The 21,855-nt window shown below is 42.7% G+C and overlaps 1 protein-coding gene across 2 annotated transcripts in view; it reads right to left on the bottom strand.

Annotated features, from left to right (window-relative positions):
• The window catches only part of FMN2 (formin 2), a 528,461-nt gene that overhangs the window by 346,878 nt on the left and 159,728 nt on the right, over positions 1-21,855 (bottom strand). For both annotated transcript variants that reach the window (XM_069769445.1, XM_069769446.1), the window contains exons 6-7: positions 15,320-15,464; positions 8,755-8,842 (exon numbers count right to left, since the gene is read on the bottom strand). In XM_069769445.1, the coding sequence (XP_069625546.1) occupies positions 8,755-8,842; positions 15,320-15,464 (233 nt within the window). The remainder of the gene's footprint in view (positions 1-8,754; positions 8,843-15,319; positions 15,465-21,855) is intronic.

Here is a 21,855-nt window from a genome sequence, read left to right as displayed (position 1 = left end):
CACACACATGCTAGGCTCATAACCATATGTAAATTAATTAAATACAACAGGAAGATTTGTTTGAGTTTTCAAAAAACATTTATAATTAATCAAAATTACACATTAACAATTGCATATTCTTGCCAGGGAGTGGCACCTTGAGGAGACAAAAAATAATTGGTGAATACATCACAAACTTTTAGCCCAGAAAGGGGACGCCGCGGAGGAGGGACATATGGGGCAGGCCTAATCACATTGTCCATCAGGTGATCAACAATATTATCTGAGGAACAATCATGTATGCGGGTAAAATTGTGCAAAATAACACAGGCTTTTATTACTTCATTGATTGTAGCATCACTGAGCTGAATGGCAGACTGGAGAACACGCCATTTGGCAACAAGAATCCCAAAGGCACATTCCACCAGTCTCCGCTCCCTGGAAAGTCTCATATTAAATACCCTCCGCCGGTGGTCCAGGTTGCGCCTGGGATAAGGCCTCATGACGTGCCTCGTCAGTTGGAAAGCCTCATCTCCAACCAAAACAAAAGGTTCCGCATTGGAGCCTGGGAGTTGTTGTGGTGGTGGGAGGTTTAACTGGTTGTCACGTAGCCGACTGTTATGAAGGCAATCCAGTAACACAGTGTGCCAGTAATCAGAGCACATACAGTGATCTGACAATAACCCAAAAACAATAGAACGAGCTCTGAGACGTGGAATCTCTGTAGACCGCAATACCTGAACCTATCCTAAACACAACTAAAGGCAGCTGTGGATTGCGCCTGACACTACCTATGCAACTCGGCACAGCCTGAGGAACTGACTAGCCTGAAGATAGAAATACAAGCCTGACTTGCCTCAGAGAAATACCCCAAAGGAAAAGGCAGCCCCCCACATATAATGACTGTTAGCAAGATGAAAAGACAAAACGTAGGGATGAAATAGATTCAGCAAAGTGAGGCCCGATATTCTAGATAGAGCGAGGATAGCAAAGAGAACTTTGCAGTCTACAAAAAACCCTAAAGCAAAAAACCACGCAAAGGGGGCAAAAAGACCCACCGTGCCGAACTAACGGCACGGCGGTACACCCTTTGCGTCTCAGAGCTTCCAGCAAAAACGAATAGACAAGCTGGACAGAAAAAACAGCAACAAAAGCAAAGAAGCACTTATCTAAGCAGAGCAGCAGGCCACAGGAAAGATCCAGAAGCTCAGATCCAACACTGGAACATTGACAAGGAGCAAGGAAGACAGAATCAGGTGGAGTTAAATAACAAGGCAGCCAACGAGCTCACCAGAACACCTGAGGGAGGAAGCCCAGAAGCTGCAGTACCACTTGTGACCACAGGAGTGAATTCAGCCACAGAATTCACAACAGTACCCCCCCCTTGAGGAGGGGTCACCGAACCCTCACCAGACCAGGCTGACCAGGATGAGCCACATGAAAGGCACGAACAAGATCTGGAGCATGGACATCAGAGGCAAAAACCCAGGAATTATTTTCCTGAGCATAACCCTTCCATTTAACCAGATACTGGAGTTTCCGTCTAGAGACACGAGAATCCAAAATTTTCTCCACAATATACTCCAATTCCCCCTCCACCAAAACAGGGGCAGGAGGCTCAACAGATGGAACCATAGGTGCCACGTATCTCCGCAACAATGACCTATGGAATACATTATGTATGGAAAAGGAGTCCGGGAGGGTCAGACGAAAGGACACAGGATTGAGAATCTCAGAAATCCTATACGGACCAATAAAACGAGGTTTAAATTTAGGAGAGGAAACCTTCATAGGAATATGACGAGAAGATAACCAAACCAGATCCCCAACACGAAGTCGGGGACCCACACGGCGTCTGCGATTAGCGAAAAGTTGAGCCTTCTCCTGGGACAAGGTCAAATTGTCCACTACCTGAGTCCAGATCTGCTGCAACCTGTCCACCACAGAATCCACACCAGGACAGTCCGAAGACTCAACCTGTACTGAAGAGAAACGAGGATGGAACCCAGAATTGCAGAAAAATGGAGAGACCAAGGTAGCCGAGCTGGCCCGATTATTAAGGGCGAACTCAGCCAACGGCAAAAAGGACACCCAATCATCCTGGTCTGCAGAAACAAAACATCTCAGATATGTTTCCAAGGTCTGATTGGTTCGTTCGGTCTGGCCATTAGTCTGAGGATGGAAAGCCGAGGAAAAAGATAGGTCAATGCCCATCCTACCACAAAAGGCTCGCCAGAACCTTGAAACAAACTGGGAACCTCTGTCAGAAACAATATTCTCAGGAATGCCATGCAAACGAACCACATGCTGGAAGAACAAAGGCACCAAATCAGAGGAGGAAGGCAATTTAACCAAGGGCACCAGATGGACCATTTTAGAAAAGCGATCACAGACCACCCAAATGACTGACATCTTTTGAGAAACGGGAAGGTCAGAAATGAAATCCATCGAAATATGTGTCCAAGGCCTCTTCGGGACCGGCAAGGGCAAAAGCAACCCACTGGCACGTGAACAGCAGGGCTTAGCCCTAGCACAAATCCCACAGGACTGCACAAAAGTACGTACATCCCGTGACAGAGATGGCCACCAGAAGGATCTAGCCACTAACTCTCTGGTACCAAAGATTCCTGGATGACCAGCCAACACCGAACAATGAAGTTCAGAGATAACTTTACTAGTCCACCTATCAGGGACGAACAGTTTCTCGGCCGGACAACGATCAGGTTTATTAGCCTGAAATTTTTGCAACACTCGCCGCAAATCAGGGGAGATGGCAGACACAATGACTCCTTCCTTGAGGATACTCGCCGGCTCAGATAAACCCGGAGAGTCGGGCACAAAACTCCTAGACAGAGCATCCGCCTTCACATTTTTAGAGCCCGGAAGGTACGAAATCACAAAATCGAAGCGAGCAAAAAATAACGACCAACGGGCCTGTCTAGGATTCAAGCGCTTGGCAGACTCGAGATAAGTAAGGTTCTTATGATCAGTCAATACCACCACGCGATGCTTAGCTCCTTCAAGCCAATGACGCCACTCCTCGAATGCCCACTTCATGGCCAGCAACTCTCGGTTGCCCACATCATAATTACGCTCAGCAGCAGAAAACTTCCTGGAAAAGAAAGCACATGGTTTCAACACTGAGCAACCAGAACCTCTCTGTGACAAAACCGCCCCTGCTCCAATCTCAGAAGCATCAACCTCGACCTGGAACGGAAGAGAAACATCTGGTTGACACAACACAGGGGCAGAACAAAAACGACGCTTCAACTCCTGAAAAGCTTCCACGGCAGCAGAAGACCAATTAACCAAATCAGCACCCTTCTTGGTCAAATCGGTCAATGGTTTGGCAATGCTAGAAAAATTACAGATGAAGCGACGATAAAAATTAGCAAAGCCCAGGAACTTTTGCAGACTTTTCAGAGATGTCGGCTGAGTCCAATCCTGGATGGCTTGGACCTTAACCGGATCCATCTCGATAGTAGAAGGGGAAAAGATGAACCCCAAAAATGAAACTTTCTGCACACCGAAGAGACACTTTGATCCCTTCACGAACAAAGAATTAGCACGCAGGACCTGGAAAACCATTCTGACCTGCTTCACATGAGACTCCCAATCATCTGAGAAGATCAAAATGTCATCCAAGTAAACAATCAGGAATTTATCCAGATACTCACGGAAGATGTCATGCATAAAAGACTGAAAAACAGATGGAGCATTGGCAAGTCCGAACGGCATCACTAGATACTCAAAATGACCCTCGGGCGTATTAAATGCCGTTTTCCATTTATCTCCTTGCCTGATTCTCACCAGATTATACGCACCACGAAGATCTATCTTAGTGAACCAACTAGCCCCCTTAATCTGAGCAAACAAGTCAGATAACAATGGCAAGGGATACTGAAACTTAACAGTGATCTTATTAAGAAGGCGGTAATCAATACACGGTCTCAGCGAACCATCCTTCTTGGCTACAAAAAAGAACCCGGCTCCCAGTGGTGATGACGATGGGCGAATATGTCCCTTCTCCAGGGATTCCTTCACATAACTGCGCATAGCGGTGTGTTCAGGCACGGATAAATTAAATAAACGACCTTTAGGGAATTTACTACCAGGAATCAAATTGATAGCACAATCACAATCCCTATGCGGAGGTAGGGCATCGGACTTGGGCTCTTCAAATACATCCTGATAATCAGACAAGAACTCTGGGACCTCAGAAGGAGTGGATGACGAAATAGACAAAAATGGAACATCACCATGTACCCCCTGACAACCCCAGCTGGATACCGACATAGAGTTCCAATCCAATACTGGATTATGGGTTTGTAGCCATGGCAACCCCAACACGACCACATCATGCAGATTATGTAGCACCAGAAAGCGAATAACTTCCTGATGTGCAGGAGCCATGCACATGGTCAGCTGGGCCCAGTACTGAGGTTTATTCTTGGCCAAAGGTGTAGCATCAATTCCTCTCAACGGAATAGGACACCGCAAAGGCTCCAAGAAAAACCCACAACGTTTAGCATAATCCAAATCCATCAGATTCAGGGCAGCGCCTGAATCCACAAACGCCATGACAGAATACGAGGACAAAGAGCATATCAAGGTAATGGACAGAAGGAATTTGGACTGTACAGTACCAATGACGGCAGACCTATCGAACCGCTTAGTGCGCTTAGGACAATCAGAAATAGCATGAGTGGAATCACCACAGTAGAAACACAGCCCATTCAGACGTCTGTGTTCTTGCCGTTCAACTCTGGTCATAGTCCTATCGCACTGCATAGGCTCAGGTTTAATCTCAGACAATACCGCCAGATGGTGCACAGATTTACGCTCGCGCAAGCGACGACCGATCTGAATGGCCAAAGACATAGACTCATTCAAACCAGCAGTCATAGGAAAACCCACCATGACATCCTTAAGAGCCTCAGAGAGACCCTTTCTGAACAAAGCTGCCAGCGCAGATTCATTCCACAGAGTGAGTACTGACCACTTCCTAAATTTCTGACAATATACTTCTATATCATCCTGACCCTGGCACAAAGCCAGCAAATTTTTCTCAGCCTGATCCACTGAATTAGGCTCATCGTACAGCAATCCGAGCGCCAGGAAAAACGCATCGACACCACTCAATGCAGGGTCTCCTGGCGCAAGAGAAAATGCCCAGTCCTGAGGGTCGCCGCGCAAAAAAGAAATAATAATCAAAACCTGTTGAACTGAATTACCAGAAGAATGAGGTTTCAAGGCCAGAAATAACTTACAATTATTTTTGAAGCACAGAAACTTAGTTCTATCACCAAAAAACAAATCAGGAATAGGAATTCTTGGTTCTAGCATAGATTTCTGATCAATTGTATCTTGAATCTTTTGTACATTTATAACGAGATTATCCATTGAAGAGCACAGAGCCTGAATATCCATGTCCACAGCTGTGTCCTGAAGCACCCTAATGTCTAGGGGAAAAAAAAGACTGAACACAGAGCTGAGAAAAAAAAATGATGTCAGAACTTCTTTTTTCCCTCTATTGAGAATCATTAGTTTTGGCTCCTTGTACTGTTATGAAGGCAATCCAGTAACACAGTGTGCCAGTAATAAGAGCACATACAGTGATCTGACAATAACCCAAAAACAATAAAACGAGCTCTGAGACGTGGAATCTCTGTAGATCGCAATACCTGAACCTATCCTAAACACAACTAAAGGCAGCTGTGGATTGCGCCTGACACTACCTATGCAACTCGGCACAGCCTGAGGAACTGACTAGCCTGAAGATAGAAATACAAGCCTGACTTGCCTCAGAGAAATACCCCAAAGGAAAAGGCAGCTCCCCACATATAATGACTGTTAGCAAGATGAAAAGACAAAACGTAGGGATGAAATAGATTCAGCAAAGTGAGGCCCGATATTCTAGATAGAGCGAGGATAGCAAAGAGAACTTTGCAGTCTACAAAAAACCCTAAAGCAAAAAACCACGCAAAGGGGGCAAAAAGACCCACCGTGCCGAACTAACGGCACGGCGGTACACCCTTTGCGTCTCAGAGCTTCCAGCAAAAACGAATAGACAAGCTGGACAGAAAAAACAGCAACAAAAGCAAAGAAGCACTTATCTAAGCAGAGCAGCAGGCCACAGGAAAGATCCAGAAGCTCAGATCCAACACTGGAACATTGACAAGGAGCAAGGAAGACAGAATCAGGTGGAGTTAAATAACAAGGCAGCCAACGAGCTCACCAGAACACCTGAGGGAGGAAGCCCAGAAGCTGCAGTACCACTTGTGACCACAGGAGTGAATTCAGCCACAGAATTCACAACAGCCGACGACCCATTATGGACGAATTGAAGACCCTAGAGTCTCCAGTTCGCCCATAGGCCCCAATGTCTACAATTACAAACCTGTAGTTACTGTCAGCAACAGCTAACAGAACTACAGAGAAAAACTGCTTGTAATTGTAGAATTGGGAGCCAGAGTTCGGCGGCTTACGCACCCTGATATGTTTCCCATCCACAGCTCCAATGCAGTTAGGGAAGTCACAAGTGTTCTTGAATCCACTGGCGATTTTGAGCCAATCCTCCTGTTTGGGCTCAGGCATAGCAAGTTCATGAAATTTCTCCCATATTTGCAAACAGGTTGAACGAACAATGCCAGAAATTGTGGAACGCCCAATCAGAAATTCAAGGTGTAGTCCCGCATATGACAAGCCTGTGGACAGGAAGCTGAAAGACAAATAAAGATAATATTCTTTTTAAAAAATGAGGAAAAATAAAACATGATGAAGCACAAGTGCATAGTATATTTTCAAAGACATTATTTCAAATAGAAAAAGTAAAATGTAAGGTTATACACATGGGAAGAGGGAATCAATATCACCATTACACACTGAACGGGAAACCACTGGGTAAATCTGACAGGGAGAAGGACTTGGGGATCCTAGTTAATGATAAACTTACCTGGAGCAGCCAGTGCCAGGCAGCAGCTGCTAAGGCAAACAGGATCATGGGGTGCATTAAAAGAGGTCTGGATACACATGATGAGAGCATTATACTGCCTCTGTACAAATCCCTAGTTAGACCGCACATGGAGTACTGTGTCCAGTTTTGGGCACCGGTGCTCAGGAAGGATATAATGGAACTAGAGAGAGTACAAAGGAGGGCAACAAAATTAATAAAGGGGATGCGAGAACTACAATACCCAGATAGATTAGCGAAATTAGGATTATTTAGTCTAGAAAAAAGACGACTGAGGGGCGATCTAATAACCATGTATAAGTATATAAGGGGACAATACAAATATCTCGCTGAGGATCTGTTTATACCAAGGAAGGTGACGGGCACAAGGGGGCATTCTTTGCGTCTGGAGGAGAGAAGGTTTTTCCACCAACATAGAAGAGGATTCTTTACTGTTAGGGCAGTGAGAATCTGGAATTGCTTGCCTGAGGAGGTGGTGATGGCGAACTCAGTCGAGGGGTTCAAGAGAGGCCTGGATGTCTTCCTGGAGCAGAACAATATTGTATCATACAATTATTAGGTTCTGTAGAAGGACGTAGATCTGGGTATTTATTATGATGGAATATAGGCTGAACTGGATGGACAAATGTCTTCCTGGAGCAGAACAATATTGTATCATACAATTATTAGGTTCTGTAGAAGGACGTAGATCTGGGTATTTATTATGATGGAATATAGGCTGAACTGGATGGACAAATGTCTTTTTTCGGCCTTACTAACTATGTTACTATGTTACTATGTATGTAAATTTCCCTTGGTTACTTTACTCGAACAATAACCACAGTTTGGTTTGTGTGCTTGTGCCATAATGTCCACCTATACTTGAAAAAACCTGCTAGAACACAACACTTAAAAAAAAATATCATCAACATACAGTATGTGAGAATGTAGAATACATACCGTAAGGTTAGGAGAAGACGCTCCTCAGCAGATATGGCTTTTCGCATCCTTGTGTCCTGATACGTGATACCTGGACGTATGATCTCCAACAACATATCAAAGGTCCTGATGGTCATGCGAGTATACAGATAGAACTTGTCAGGATGTGACCTCAAAGCTGTATAGAGCCTCTGAAAATGTCCTTTACTCAGGCGTTGGGTCAATAAAGGATGCACCCACAATCTTCGTCTCCTCCTTCGCGGATCAACATTCACCGGATATGGCTGACCAAAGCGACGCGACAACAGCCAGTGAAACAACACCCGCTGAGTTGTGCTTAAATACACCTGGTCAGACATGTTTGGAAGGTAAAACCAATACAGCCAAAATAAGCGCAAGCACAAATAGGGCAGATGGTAGGGTTCCACCTGTTGTCGAGGGCTTTAATAGTGTTGTTAATGCTGATTTAAATTAATTGCAGGCCAGAAAACCGTTAAATGTCCATTTTGGCATGTTGCATTAAAAATACGCCCTACGGATCACATACGGATTACACACGCAACAGTACATGCGCAAAATACGCGACCACCCCTAGGCAACGCATTAACTACGGAACTAGATTTCAGGGACATTTTGGCTTGTTACGCGCGTAGTACGGCCGTAAAATACGGACCGTATTGTCTTACGCCGAGTGTGACGCCGGCCTAAGGCTGCCAAGATCATTTGTACTTTCTCGCGGAATATGTTCCATCAATGTTACTAATTATTCTGCCTAAATTGGAAAAGTATTTAAATCTACTGAACTAAATCGGCTCATATCTACAAAATAGGTCACTTGTGTTTGTTAAAATATTGCAAAATAATGACATTTAATATATGCTTACCATGCTGAATATCTTTCATGTCTAGATGGAGGCTGGACATTAATATTCCTACTGCCTGTGATCTTTTATTGCTCAAGAGCTTGACAACCTGGAAGTAGTATGCAAAGTGAAATATAATATATGTTTAATGCAAAAGCACATATGATGCAAAAAGATATTGGTAATCTATACTTAGAACTTTCTAAGGACACTTTGGATATACAAATTGTTTTGGGCATGGCTTAACAGAGTGGAGCAGCTTTTATGATAGAAATTAAATAAGTTCGTTGTTTAGAGACAATAAAAGTGGAGAGGCTATTCTTCTTTTAAAAAACACATACCATAAGATACGGCCTTCCCAAAACCCAGTGCCTCCACTAATAAAGGCAAGGGGCAGCACAGGTGCAAACTACTGATTAAAACAGCCACCCCCACACTAGACAGCCATTGGAGGGATTGGCTGCCTAGTAGAAAAAATGCACATTAATATAGCTTGCATAGGATGCCAGTCACACAGGTAAGTGTGATGCACAGTGTCTGGTTTGCAGCCTATTAATGATGCTCTTGTATTAACAGGCGGGCTGCCCAGCACTATAGTATGCAGCACACAGGGACAGATGCCCCAATAAAGCAAGCCAACAAAAAGAGGCCTAGCCACATCCTGCAAAAAAATGATAAAAAGTGCAAAAAATTAATGCATATGATAACGACATTAAATGAGGCATAATATTTTGGCCAAAATAGATAAGCTTGCAATCCACATCACGCGTCCTCATTACTTGCGAGAAAGGCAAGGGGCAGCACAGGTGCAAACTACTGGTAAAAACAGCCACCCCCACACTAGCTAGACATTGGAGGGGTTGCTAAATGTGCATTTGTCATCAGACAGGGTTTTGGGAAGGCCGTATCTTATGGTATGTATTTTTTTTTGTTTTTTTCTATGTTAGCTGTTTTATGATATTAGTGGTAGGACTCGCAAGTAATGAGGACCCGTGACGTGGGTTGCGAGCTTATCTAATTTGGCCAAAATATTAACCAATACCTAATTTAATGTATTTATCATATGCATTATTTTTTTGCACTTTTTATCATATCATTTTTTTGCAGGATGTGGCTAGGCCTCTTTTTGTTGGCTTGGTTTATTGGGGCGTCTGTCCCTGTGTGCTGCATACTATAGTGCTGGGCAGCCCGCCTGTTAAAGGGCCACTGTCACCCCCTCCAGCCGCTATAAACTAAAAGAGCCACCTTGTGCAGTAGTAATGCTGCATTCTAACAAGGTGGCTCTTTTAGTTTTTGCTTCTGTTATTCCCTCAATAAAGCGTTTTATAATTTTCCCCAAATACCTATCTTTAGCCAGGGAGGCAGATCTAAAGCCCTCTCTTTGAAGCGCCCAACTGCCGTCAGTCATCTCTTCTGGGGCGCTGGTCGCCACCCCTTCAGAGCTGTTTTCGTCTGAAATCCGGCGCCTGCGCTGAGTAGTGGCCGTCATAGCTCAGATGCCGGGTTCCTGACGGCGCCTGTGCGTGCAGTGCGGCCACCCTGTTGCAGTATCCCCGCCCCGCACTGTGTTATGCGTGTGTGTATGCATAGTACGTGTATGTATGATGGTATATGTATGTGTATCTGTGTGTATGTATAGTATATGTGTGTGTTTGTATATACGGTATATGTGTGTGTATGTTCAGTATATGCATGTGTGTATGTACAGTATGTGTATGTATGACGGTATGTGTATCTCTGTGTATGTATGGTATATGTGTGTGTTTGCTTGTACGGTATACGTATGCATATCTGTGTGTATGTATGTACGGTATATGTATGTGTATCTGTGTGTATGTATGTACAGTATGTGTGAGTTTGCATGTACAGTATATGTATGTGTATCTATGTATGTATTGGGTAACGCATATATATATGCTTATTACAAACACACAGTATTATATTCTGTTGGGGACTCCATTAAATTCTATGGGGGGTGCATTATATGCTATGGGAGGTTGCGTTATACTATATGAGATCAGAATTATATTCTATATGGGGACTGCATTATTCTCTATGGAGGACTATGGGGGTGTATTATACTATATGGAGGACTATGGGGAGTCTATTATACTATATGGAGGACTATGGGGAGTGTGTTATACTATATGGAGGACTAGAGGGAGTACATTATACTATATGGAGGACTAGGGGGAGTACATTATACTATATGGAGGACTATGGAAGTATATTATACTACAGGTCCTTCTCAAAAAATTAGCATATAGTGTTAAATTTCATTATTTACCATAATGTAATGATTACAATTAAACTTTCATATATTATAGATTCATTATCCACCAACTGAAATTTGTCAGGTCTTTTATTGTTTTAATACTGATGATTTTGGCATACAACTCCTGATAACCCAAAAAACCTGTCTCAATAAATTAGCATATCAAGAAAAGGTTCTCTAAACGACCTATTACCCTAATCTTCTGAATCAACTAATTAACTCTAAACACATGCAAAAGATACCTGAGGCTTTTATAAACTCCCTGCCTGGTTCATTACTCAAAACCCCCATCATGGGTAAGACTAGCAACCTGACAGATGTCAAGAAGGCCATCATTGACACCCTCAAGCAAGAGGGTAAGACCCAGAAAGAAATTTCTCAACAAATAGGCTGTTCCCAGAGTGCTGTATCAAGGCACCTCAATGGTAAGTCTGTTGGAAGGAAACAATGTGGCAGAAAACGCTGACCCTGAGGAAGATTGTGGAGAAGGACCGATTCCAGACCTTGGGGAACCTGAGGAAGCAGTGGACTGAGTCTGGTGTGGAAACATCCAGAGCCACCATGCACAGGCGTGTGCAGGAAATGGGCTACAGGTGCCGCATTCCCCAGGTAAAGCCACTTTTGAACCATAAACAGCGGCAGAGGCGCCTGACCTGGGCTACAGAGAAGCAGCACTGGACTGTTGCTAAGTGGTCCCAAGTACTTTTTTCTGATGAAAGCAAATTTTGCATGTCATTCGGAAATCAAGGTGCCAGAGTCTGGAGGAAGACTGGGGAGAAGGAAATGCCAAAATGCCTGAAGTCCAGTATCAAGTACCCACAGTCAGTGATGGTGTGGGGTGCCATGTCAGCTGCTGGTGTTGGTCCACTGTGTTTCATCAAGGGCAGGGTCAATGCAGCTAGCTATCAGGAGATTTTGGAGCACTTCATGCTTCCATCGGCTGAAATGCTTTATGGAGATGAAGATTTCATTTTTCAGCACGACCTGGCACCTGCTCACAGTGCCAAAACCACTGGTAAATGGTTTACTGACCATGGTATTACTGTGCTCAATTGGCCTGCCAACTCTCCTGACCTGAACCCCATAGAGAATCTGTGGGATATTGTGAAGAGAAAGTTGAGAGACGCAAGACCCAACACTCTGGATGAGCTTAAGGCCGCTATTGAAGCATCCTGGGCCTCCATAACATCTCAGCAGTGTCACAGGCTGATTGCCTCCATGCCACGCCGCATTGAAGCAGTCATTTCTGCCAAAGGATTCCCGACCAAGTATTGAGTGCATAACTGAACATTATTATTTGATGGTTTTTTTGTTTGTTATTAAAAAACACTTTTATTTGATTGGATGGGTGAAATATGCTAATTTATTGAGACAGGTTTTTTTGGATTATCAGGAGTTGTATGCCAAAATCATCAGTATTAAAACAATAAAAGACCTGACAAATTTCAGTTGGTGGATAATGAATCTATAATATATGAAAGTTTAATTGTAATCATTACATTATGGTAAATAATGAAATTTAACACTATATGCTAATTTTTTGAGAAGGACCTGTATATGGAGAACTAGGGGGAGTGCAAAATGCAAGATATTCATCGAGTGATTGGATTGGTTATGCTGCAACAAAAATCATTGTTCTCAACAGCACATCGCCCGGTGAAAACTGCAGATATCCTGCTAAGATGATACTGTATGTGGACAGATTGATCTACTAGTGATTATTCTGACCCCATCATTATTCCTCAGCCAGTGTAACGTGGCCGGAAACAAGCGGCGAATGACTTCAATATTGTTAATCACACTCGTTTAGTGGCCTGTAATCGGCGCATGTAACTACAACCGAAATGTTTCTGTGTGATGGTGCAATTTATTAGCATTTGGGGCCCCATTTTAATCTTTTGCCTAGGGCCCCACTTTGCCTAAAACTGGCCCTGGCGGGGACACAAACATAATTTACACGCACGCCCAAGATACTTGGAGAACACCCGAGCATGCTCGGAAAACTTGAATAACTTGAGATTATTGAGCTCCCAGCTTTTAGTCTAGCTTCTTCTCACCTGCTGCTTATTCTCAAGATTCTACTGCTGCTCTGTGTACTGACCTATGGCTATATGCTGACTACATTACCTGCTTATCCTCAAGATCCTACTGCTTGCACCGTGTACCGGCCACTGGCTATATCCTGACTATGATCCCTGCTTATTCGAAAAAAATACACTGCTGCTCCGTGTACCAACCTCTGGCTATATCCTGACGATGCTACCTGCCGGTGCTGCCCCTAGTGGTTGCAATATCACTACAACTCAGGCCAGTCCATAACAGCTGGAGAGCCTCAATGATATAGTAGCTAGCACTGCTGTCTTAACCAATCAGGGATACTTTCCCCAAGCATGTTCATTGACTGATTTCTGCCATTATTTTTTTCTGTATTGCTTATATAGAGTTTTTACTCAAACTCACTTGGCCTTGAGCATATATAGTTATGGTGTACTGATAATGCAATTACCGTATATACTCATGTATAAGCCAAGCATTTTCGCACATTTTTTTGTGCTGAAAACACCCCCCTTGACTTATACATGAGTCATTGTCTCAGAAGATGGCAGGGGAGGGAGAGTGGCAGAGCAGCGGGTGACAGGAGGCAGGAAGCAGGAGTTGGCGGCTGCGGCTAAAGCCTGTGCCCGCTACTAAGGAGAAATGAATATTCACTGCACTGGCAATGAATATTCATTTCTCTTATGGTGCGCACAGTTACAGCCGCAGTCTCCGGCTTCCAGCAGCTGCCGGTCTGTCATGGGTGCCTGCTCATTAAAGTAATGAATATTCACCTCTCTCCACTCCCATAGGCGTGGAGAGAGGTGAATATTCATTCCCTTAATCAGCGGGGACACATCATCACTTGGCGGCAGGAGCTGCTGGCACCAGAACAAGATGCTGAGAGGGCGCACAGAGGTAAGTAGGAATTTTTTTTATGCTTTTCTCATGGGGGCCACGCATGCAAGGATAGGGATGAGGAACCATGTATACAAGGATGGGAATAAGGAGCCACACATACAAAGATGGGGATAAGGAGCCACGCATACAAGGATGAGAATAAAGAGCCCTGCAGACAAGGATGGGGATAAGGAGCCATGCAAACAAGGATGGGAATAAGGAGCCATGCAGACAAGGATGGGAATAAGGAGCCATGTAGACAAGGATGGGAATAAGGAGCCATGTAGACAATGATGGGAATAAGTAGCCATGCAGACAAGGATGGGAATAAGGAGCCATGCAGACAAGGATAGCAATAATGAACCATGCAGACAAGGATGGGAATGAAGAGCCATGCAAACAAGGATGGGAATGAGGAGCCAATAAGAACTACCACATGCCCACAGAGAAGAGAAAATTTGAGACAATACCAGGATGGGGACGAGAGGACAATGCATGTTTTTTGTGGCAAAATTAGCTGCTTCGTCTTATACTTGGGTCTGCCTATACACAGTATACACGGCTTATATACGGAATAATGTTTTATGACAAGTTTCCTATAAGAATTGTATTCACTGTTGGATATGTAAAGCTGTTCTGATTGGTTGCAGGGAATTTATATAGGGCTGTGCACCACTGTATTAGATGGAGAAAGACCCAGACCTGTACTAGGGGTCAAAGCGTTGCAGTGGTTTCTGTATTTGCTATGCCATAATAAAGCAATCTGTTCATTAATGGATTTTGAAGACACCTTCTATAACTAGGATTTTTTTTGGGAAAGGTATGATCCCACATTTACTTTCTGTGCATCTACATGGTACCGAAGCTTCATGCTGTCTCAACACCACTATTGTCACTTTTTGCTGTCAGACATTATTTTTGCTCAGTATTTTTTTATTTTTTTCTCTTTTGCACTTGATAAAGATACCGATTTGGCGTTTAAACGCGTTGTGAATAAAAAACCTTATTCTCATCATTGTTTCTGAAGAACCGCTTTACTCCAGCATTGCAGCCCATCTTACGTATTCATCCAACTGGATACATTAAAGTCATTGGTGCTTTCAGCGCAAACATCCTAATAGCGTTTTTCAGGAATTCAGACATGAGCCACTGACGAGTTGAAAAAAAAGATGTGAACATACCCTAATATAATTTGGTACCTCGTATTTTTAGTACATACTTTCATACTTCTTCACTATTTCATTATTGATTTAATAATTATATTTCTAATTAGCAATATTTATCATGGAAGTGATAATTATGCAATTTTCAGAACAGCTACTGACAAAATAGGAGCTAATCAAAGTATTATAATAAATAAAGAATGTAACGACTTACCTGTTTAGATTTTGTCTTGGTTATAGTGTCAGAAATAGGTTTCTTTTTTTCTTTTACTGCAGTTTTGGAAAACAGACTTTCAAGCTCATGGACATCTACGTTTGGCTCACTGACCACTTCCCAAATGAGAGGGCTGCTCAAATCTCTAAGATGAAACATAAAAAACGTTTACGGTCAGACAATATTTCAAGTAGACAAATTACCCTAAAATTAAGCTCTACATCATATCCTGTAGTACAATTAGACAAAATCTGAGCCAGTTACTGTCGCAGATCAGAATTACAGACCCAGATCAGTTTAGAAAGTGACTGGTAATGGATTTGGATGTTTCAATATACTGTATATGTTTGTAGTGCACTATATTTTGAAAGTCTTAAAGGTGATATGGACTATTAAGACAAGCACTTTTCGTTCTGAATGTTTGGTGCCGACAAAATACAAGCAGGTATACTTACCTCCGGTGCCGACGCCATTTCAGCTATGTCAGTACTCGAGTTCCTGTGGCTCATGTGCAGTTGTTATGACATGTGAGCCCTGCAGCCAATCAGCGCTGGTGTCACTGGCATAGTTTTTGCAGAAATCAAACTTCAAGAGGAAGCATGCTGCAGAGGAGTTGGGCGCCAACGAAGTGCAGAGCGGTGAGAGGCACGCTCTGGTCCCCCTGCCCCCACTAGAGAGTATCAGCGCTGTGACGGGCTGCATAGAGAGCGTTCCCTGTCTATTGCAGAGCCGTGCACACAGAGCAGATAGAAGGGCCAGGCGTACTGTAGAAGCCAGAGAGAGGAGTGCTCCATCCAGGGAGCACCAGCGTTGCTCAGGTCAGCGTCCACCGTCGCCTGCCGCCAACAGCGGGAACCAGAGAGAGAGAGACATGCAGTGTGTGCCTGGTGACCACCATAAAGCAAGTTGCCAGATACATTGGGCCCGTGAGTACCGTGCATGTGTCGCCTGAAAGAGACTGGGTGCTTGACCGTTACCTACACCCTGACGTTGCCAGCTAATAATTGCCCTAAGACTTGTGACCTGACTTCATTAGTGATTATTGCAGAGCCATATTGGGCTCTTACAGGACTGTGGCCCGTACCCTTATCAGCCACTGCAGTATATGGACTAGGGGTAATGGAAGGTACTGGAGATCGACCACTGCCGCCAGAAGACGGTGTATTGTTGTTTAGCGATCCCCATTGTAAAGGACACCGTTGTCGGCGCTATTCACTTTATGGACTGAGCAACCAGTGACTTTCATCTGTACTGTTGTTGTTCTACTCACCATATCCTTTGGCTATTTATACTGTTAATACGTTGTTTAACCCTTTTCCTCCCTGTGTGGAGTATTCCCCTGTTACAATAAAACTGTTATACTTGTTAACCCTTGCTTTGCCTCCTGCCCGTCACTGCATCCTGCGATCCTTGCATTTCTACACAACTGGAACCATTTGTAAATCAATAAAGGGTGATCAACCTCTTTAAAAATAAAATGTAACACCGGCGCCTCTGCATCCTCTTCCCTGGCTTAGGCGCCAACGTTCTCACCAGGCATCTCGCTCTACCCCTTCTACTGTTCTTGCACTGTCCTCAGCATCTCTGCTTTCCGCTTTCCTTCCCCAGCAGAGACGCCAAATTACTTACCTGCACCCTCTCCCCGAACTCCAGAGGTTGACCAGAGTCTGCACACTGTCTGCATATTCCCAGACACGGTGCTTAGGGCACGCACGTGATCCCAGCCTCTTAAAGGGACAGTGCTCGTCATCCTAAAGTGTTCCCAGCCAATGGATAGGAAGCACTCATTATGTAAGGCACCTCCAACAGGGGGAAGGTGCCTGCACAATGTTGTAAGTGTGTTCCTAAACATCCTTTTCAGTTCTCAGGTCCCAGTTGGCTATCAGCCAAGCCTGCCTGTATATCAGCTGTGCCCGCCTGCCTATCTATCAGCCATTCCCACCAGCCTGACTATAAACTATGCACACCTGCCTGTCTGTCAACCGATCAAGCCTGCGCCTTCCGGTGCCCATGTTCTCACCAGCCGGTCTCGGCTGCACCTGTGATACTCGTGTTCTTAGTCCGCCTGCTTGAATCTATTGGACATTCTTTCGGACCGTCCCAGCTACCTGTTCCTATTGGGTCAGCTGCTAATCCTGGAGTAGCAGCGGAACCACCTCCCTTATCTCTCCTCAGATCTCGGCATTGTATGCTGCTGTGTATCAAAGGTCAGATTGGGTGAGGCTCCTAGTCACACCACTCCAGGCCTACCTTGGGCTATGGCACAATGGTTCCACAACCCAGTCCGTTACAAAAAGTAGATATCTAAATGTTTGATAAAAGTTGTCTGACAACATATACATGACAGATACATTTATACCATCAACAGTATGTAGATTTTAGAGTACTAGAATATAGCCAAGGGAAGGATGCTAAGCCTACCACAAAGTGCATCTAAGGACTTCCACCAAGTACACGTAAGTCTCAATGCGCTGACTATGTAAATACAATGAAATTATATAATTATATATGCATAGGTCGCTAATATGCATAAGTCACCAATATGTTTCATTTTAAACTGTTAAATATACAGTGTATATATATATATATATATATATATATATATAAATATATATATATATATATATTTATATATATATATATATATATATATATATATACAGCTATGGCAAAAATTAAGAAGCCACTGCACAATCTTATAAAAATCAGCTTCTATAGATGTCTGACAGCCATTCCATTCCAGTGTCAGTTGAATTCCAGCCAGAGTACACCTCATTCTACTTAATGTGCTTCTGATTGGGTGATCATCTGAACCAAATCTTATTTAATGAAGGAAAGTATAAAAAAAACACTGCTGTGGTGTTCACAATCCTCTTGCAATAGGACAAGCTGGATGGCAAAACAAGTGCTAGTAATATCCCATAAGTAATAGGACTGAAAAAATAACTTTTAACCATGCCAAAGGAGTTGAAAAGAAAAGTCTTGAGTGAGGAAAAGATGGGCTCAATTCTTTCTTTACTAGCAGAGGGACACAGTGAGCGTCATGTTGCCTCCATCCTTAAAATTTATAAGATGGCAGTCCATTACAACAAGGTCAAGCAGCAGACATCGGGGACAACAAAGCTACAGACCAGCAGAGGGCAAAAACAACTCTCCACTGACTGGGATGATTGTCATCTTATTCGAATGTCACTCAGCAATTGCAGGATAACATCAAGTGACCTACAAAAGGAATGGCAAATGGCAGCTGGGGTGAAATGCATGGCAAGAACAGTTCGTAACAGGCTCCTAGGGTCAGGACTCAAGTCATGTAAAGCTAGAAAAAAAGCCTTTCATCAATGAGAAGCAAAGGAGAGCCAGGCTAAGGTTTGAGGACTGGAGTAAGGTAATCTTCTCTGATGAGTCTAATTTTCAGCTTTGCCCAACACCTGGTCATCTAATGGTTAGATAGAGACCTGGAGAGTTGTACAAGCCACAGTGTCTTGCACCCACTGGTGAAATTTGGTGGAGGATTGGTGATGATCTGGGGATGCTACAGCAAGGCTCGAATTGGGCAGGTTAATCTTTGTGAAGGACATATGAATCAAGCCGCATACACAGTTATCCTGGAAAAACAGTTGATTCCTTCTGCTCAGGCAATATTTCCCAACTCTGAAGACTGTTTTTTTCATCAAAACAATGCGCCATGCCACACAGCTAGAAATACAAAATTTAATGCTTGGATCTTCAGAGACATGTTGTCAGTAGTTTATAGAATAAAAGAACAATTTACATTTCACTCAAAAATATACCTATGAAGAGAAAAATCAGACAAACTGAAAATTTTGCAGTGGTCTTTTAATTTTTGCGAGAGCTGTGTCTCCCTTCACTTACATTGCATTGCCAGTGACCTTGTCACAATTGTTATATACAATATATGCCTTTGTATAATAGTCTAATCTGCTTCTGGGTTCTCTGCCTGCAATACAGGACAACATTACCAAATTCCCCTATGATTGTCATTGGGCTGTGGCTCATAGACAGAGCTACAGCATGGAGACGTGAGTTAGTCTGGGGAGCCCTGAATACAGATGAGGGACAGAATAATATAATGCACTGAGCAGAGAAATGCGGCCCTGGCCTCCTAGTAGAGAGGTGAGTAATTGAAGCCAGGACAAAATCCCTGATGTGGCGGGAATGAGCCCTCAAATCTGGACAGTCCCACTGAATCTGAGATGATTGGTAGCTTTGGATTTACATCTCCATTGATCATATTTTGTTTTCTTGTACTGCTAAAAAACAAATAAAATTATTAAAAAATGCATTAGCCACATCTATGCTGTTTATTTACTGCTAGTTTACATATGTGTGTGCCTTATATTCACTACTGGAATGTATTTTTATATATGGTAAATTCATTGCAGATATACATTTATGCATGTGCTCTATTCACTTCTAGTATATATTTAAAACATGGAAATTAGGCTTATGGAGACAATGTCACATGGGAGGGGTATGGATTTAGAATATAAAAATAATCCTAAATGTACAATGGCGCAACAGATATAAACTCCTCACTACTAGGCTATTAAAACTTAGCTGTTATTCTGATTTACTAAAACCATTATTTAAAACACACAAATTCTCAATGGGATGAGTAGGTTAAAAGACCTATATTTGCCAACATAGATTATTAAATGAATCTCTAAGGAGCATGTGTATTGCTTGAGCTAGTATATAGATATATCACCCAGGTGTATTATCAAGTCATTGACAAAGTAAGCTATGGGTGCATAAAATAAATAATCCACGCAATATATGACCCTCCAACATGTATCAGGTGATAGGACATTAGTGTGAATGATTCTCCAGACATACATGACCCATATATATAGACTATGATCAAATAATCACATAAAAAGCTATTGAATTTATATGATCACCTTGTTGTTGCTAGGGAACTCTATACGTCAGATCACTAACTCACCAATAGTAGGATCTCCCAACCAACATGCATAGATGACGAAGGAGCACAGCATACTGCCGAAACGCCCATTATACTAAAGTAGCTCTCTCTTAATGATTAGCATGCGCTTGCTGATGAAAGAAGTAACGATCCAATGATGTGGTGCCGCGCCACAAGGCACATCATTATTTCATGAACAAAACAGAAACAGACACTCTCTTGACCAATTATAGTAAAGTGGCATTAAAGTATTGGTTGATTTTACTGCATTCTATAAGATGCATTAAGACAGAGCAAACACCCCTTTTTCTGACATGGCGCTGTTTTATTGGTCAAAAAGCGCTTATTCACAGGAGAATAGATCGTCTATTCATGTGACATTATATAATATAACAATCATGTGACATTATATAATATAACATGATATATCATCCAATGATGTAACAGAATAAGGATAGGTGAAATGCACTTGCCATATACTATATTGGCGTGGCATCCAAGTACTGGTAGATTTCTTAACTCTCCACAAAAGACATTAAAATATTAACTCAACAGAAATCGAATCAGGAAATAGAAATTATATCATTCGCAAGCGCCATAAGTGATCTGGTAACCATACTTTGAATTCACTGTATTCAACTCTCAGAACGCACGATCACCATTAGTTGACAGTATTAACCCTATCAACATCGATCCTGTCCATGTATATCTTAGATCTAAAGATATCTAAAATACACGTAAACAATCAATAGAACTCATGAAATTTCTAGTAAATATCTAGGGTGTACATTCATATAATCGCCTAAAATACAAGTACTTCTCACTAAATTAGAATATCATCAAAAAGTAAAAAAAAAACAAATAACAACGACGTCACAGATCTAAAGTACTGGACATGTGATGTACAAGAAATGCAAGCCGGTTACTGGTAAAGTGTATCTGAGGAATGTATCACTTACTCAGTTCCTGGAGGGCATGTTGTACATCCTGTTGTTCCGGTGCTGAGGCAGTCTCAGCAGAGTGAGTGGTAAGTCTTGGGAGCGTCCTCCTGCTGCTATGCCTCCCCTGGTGCTAGCAGAGATACGAGCTGGCAGTGAGCTCTGGCTGGAAGCACCTCCGTGCGAGGTGAGTACGGGCGTAGTAGAGGGGACGTCACCAATCCTCAGCAACGGGCTCATGAATGGGCCAAAAAACAAGGTGTTTCGAATGCGCAGATGAAGAAGGACTGCGTCCTTGAAACGCGTTGTTTTTTTTTGTAAGCCATAATCATCAACATTAACAGAAATAAACACTTGAAATACTCTGTTTGTAAAGACTCTATATAATATATGAGTTTCACTTTTTGTATTGAAAAACTGAAATAAATTAACTTTTTGATGATACTCTAGTGAGAAACAACTGTATATATTATATACATTATATGTGTTTAGAATGCCTATTGGTAACTAAAAGACAAAATAACCAAATTATTGCATAAGAAACAAAAATATAGAGAAATAAAAAAAGTAAATCACTTTAAATAAAGTTAATTAAAATATAAAGCAAATCCCCCAAAATAAGCAAGCTGTATGAAAATCCATTATTTAATTCA

This window comes from Ranitomeya imitator, chromosome 5 (genome assembly GCF_032444005.1).
Source record: "Ranitomeya imitator isolate aRanImi1 chromosome 5, aRanImi1.pri, whole genome shotgun sequence".
Lineage (NCBI taxonomy): Eukaryota > Metazoa > Chordata > Amphibia > Anura > Dendrobatidae > Ranitomeya > Ranitomeya imitator.
Note: the sequence above shows the minus strand (reverse complement) of the source record. Positions and strands in the feature narration are given on the sequence as shown.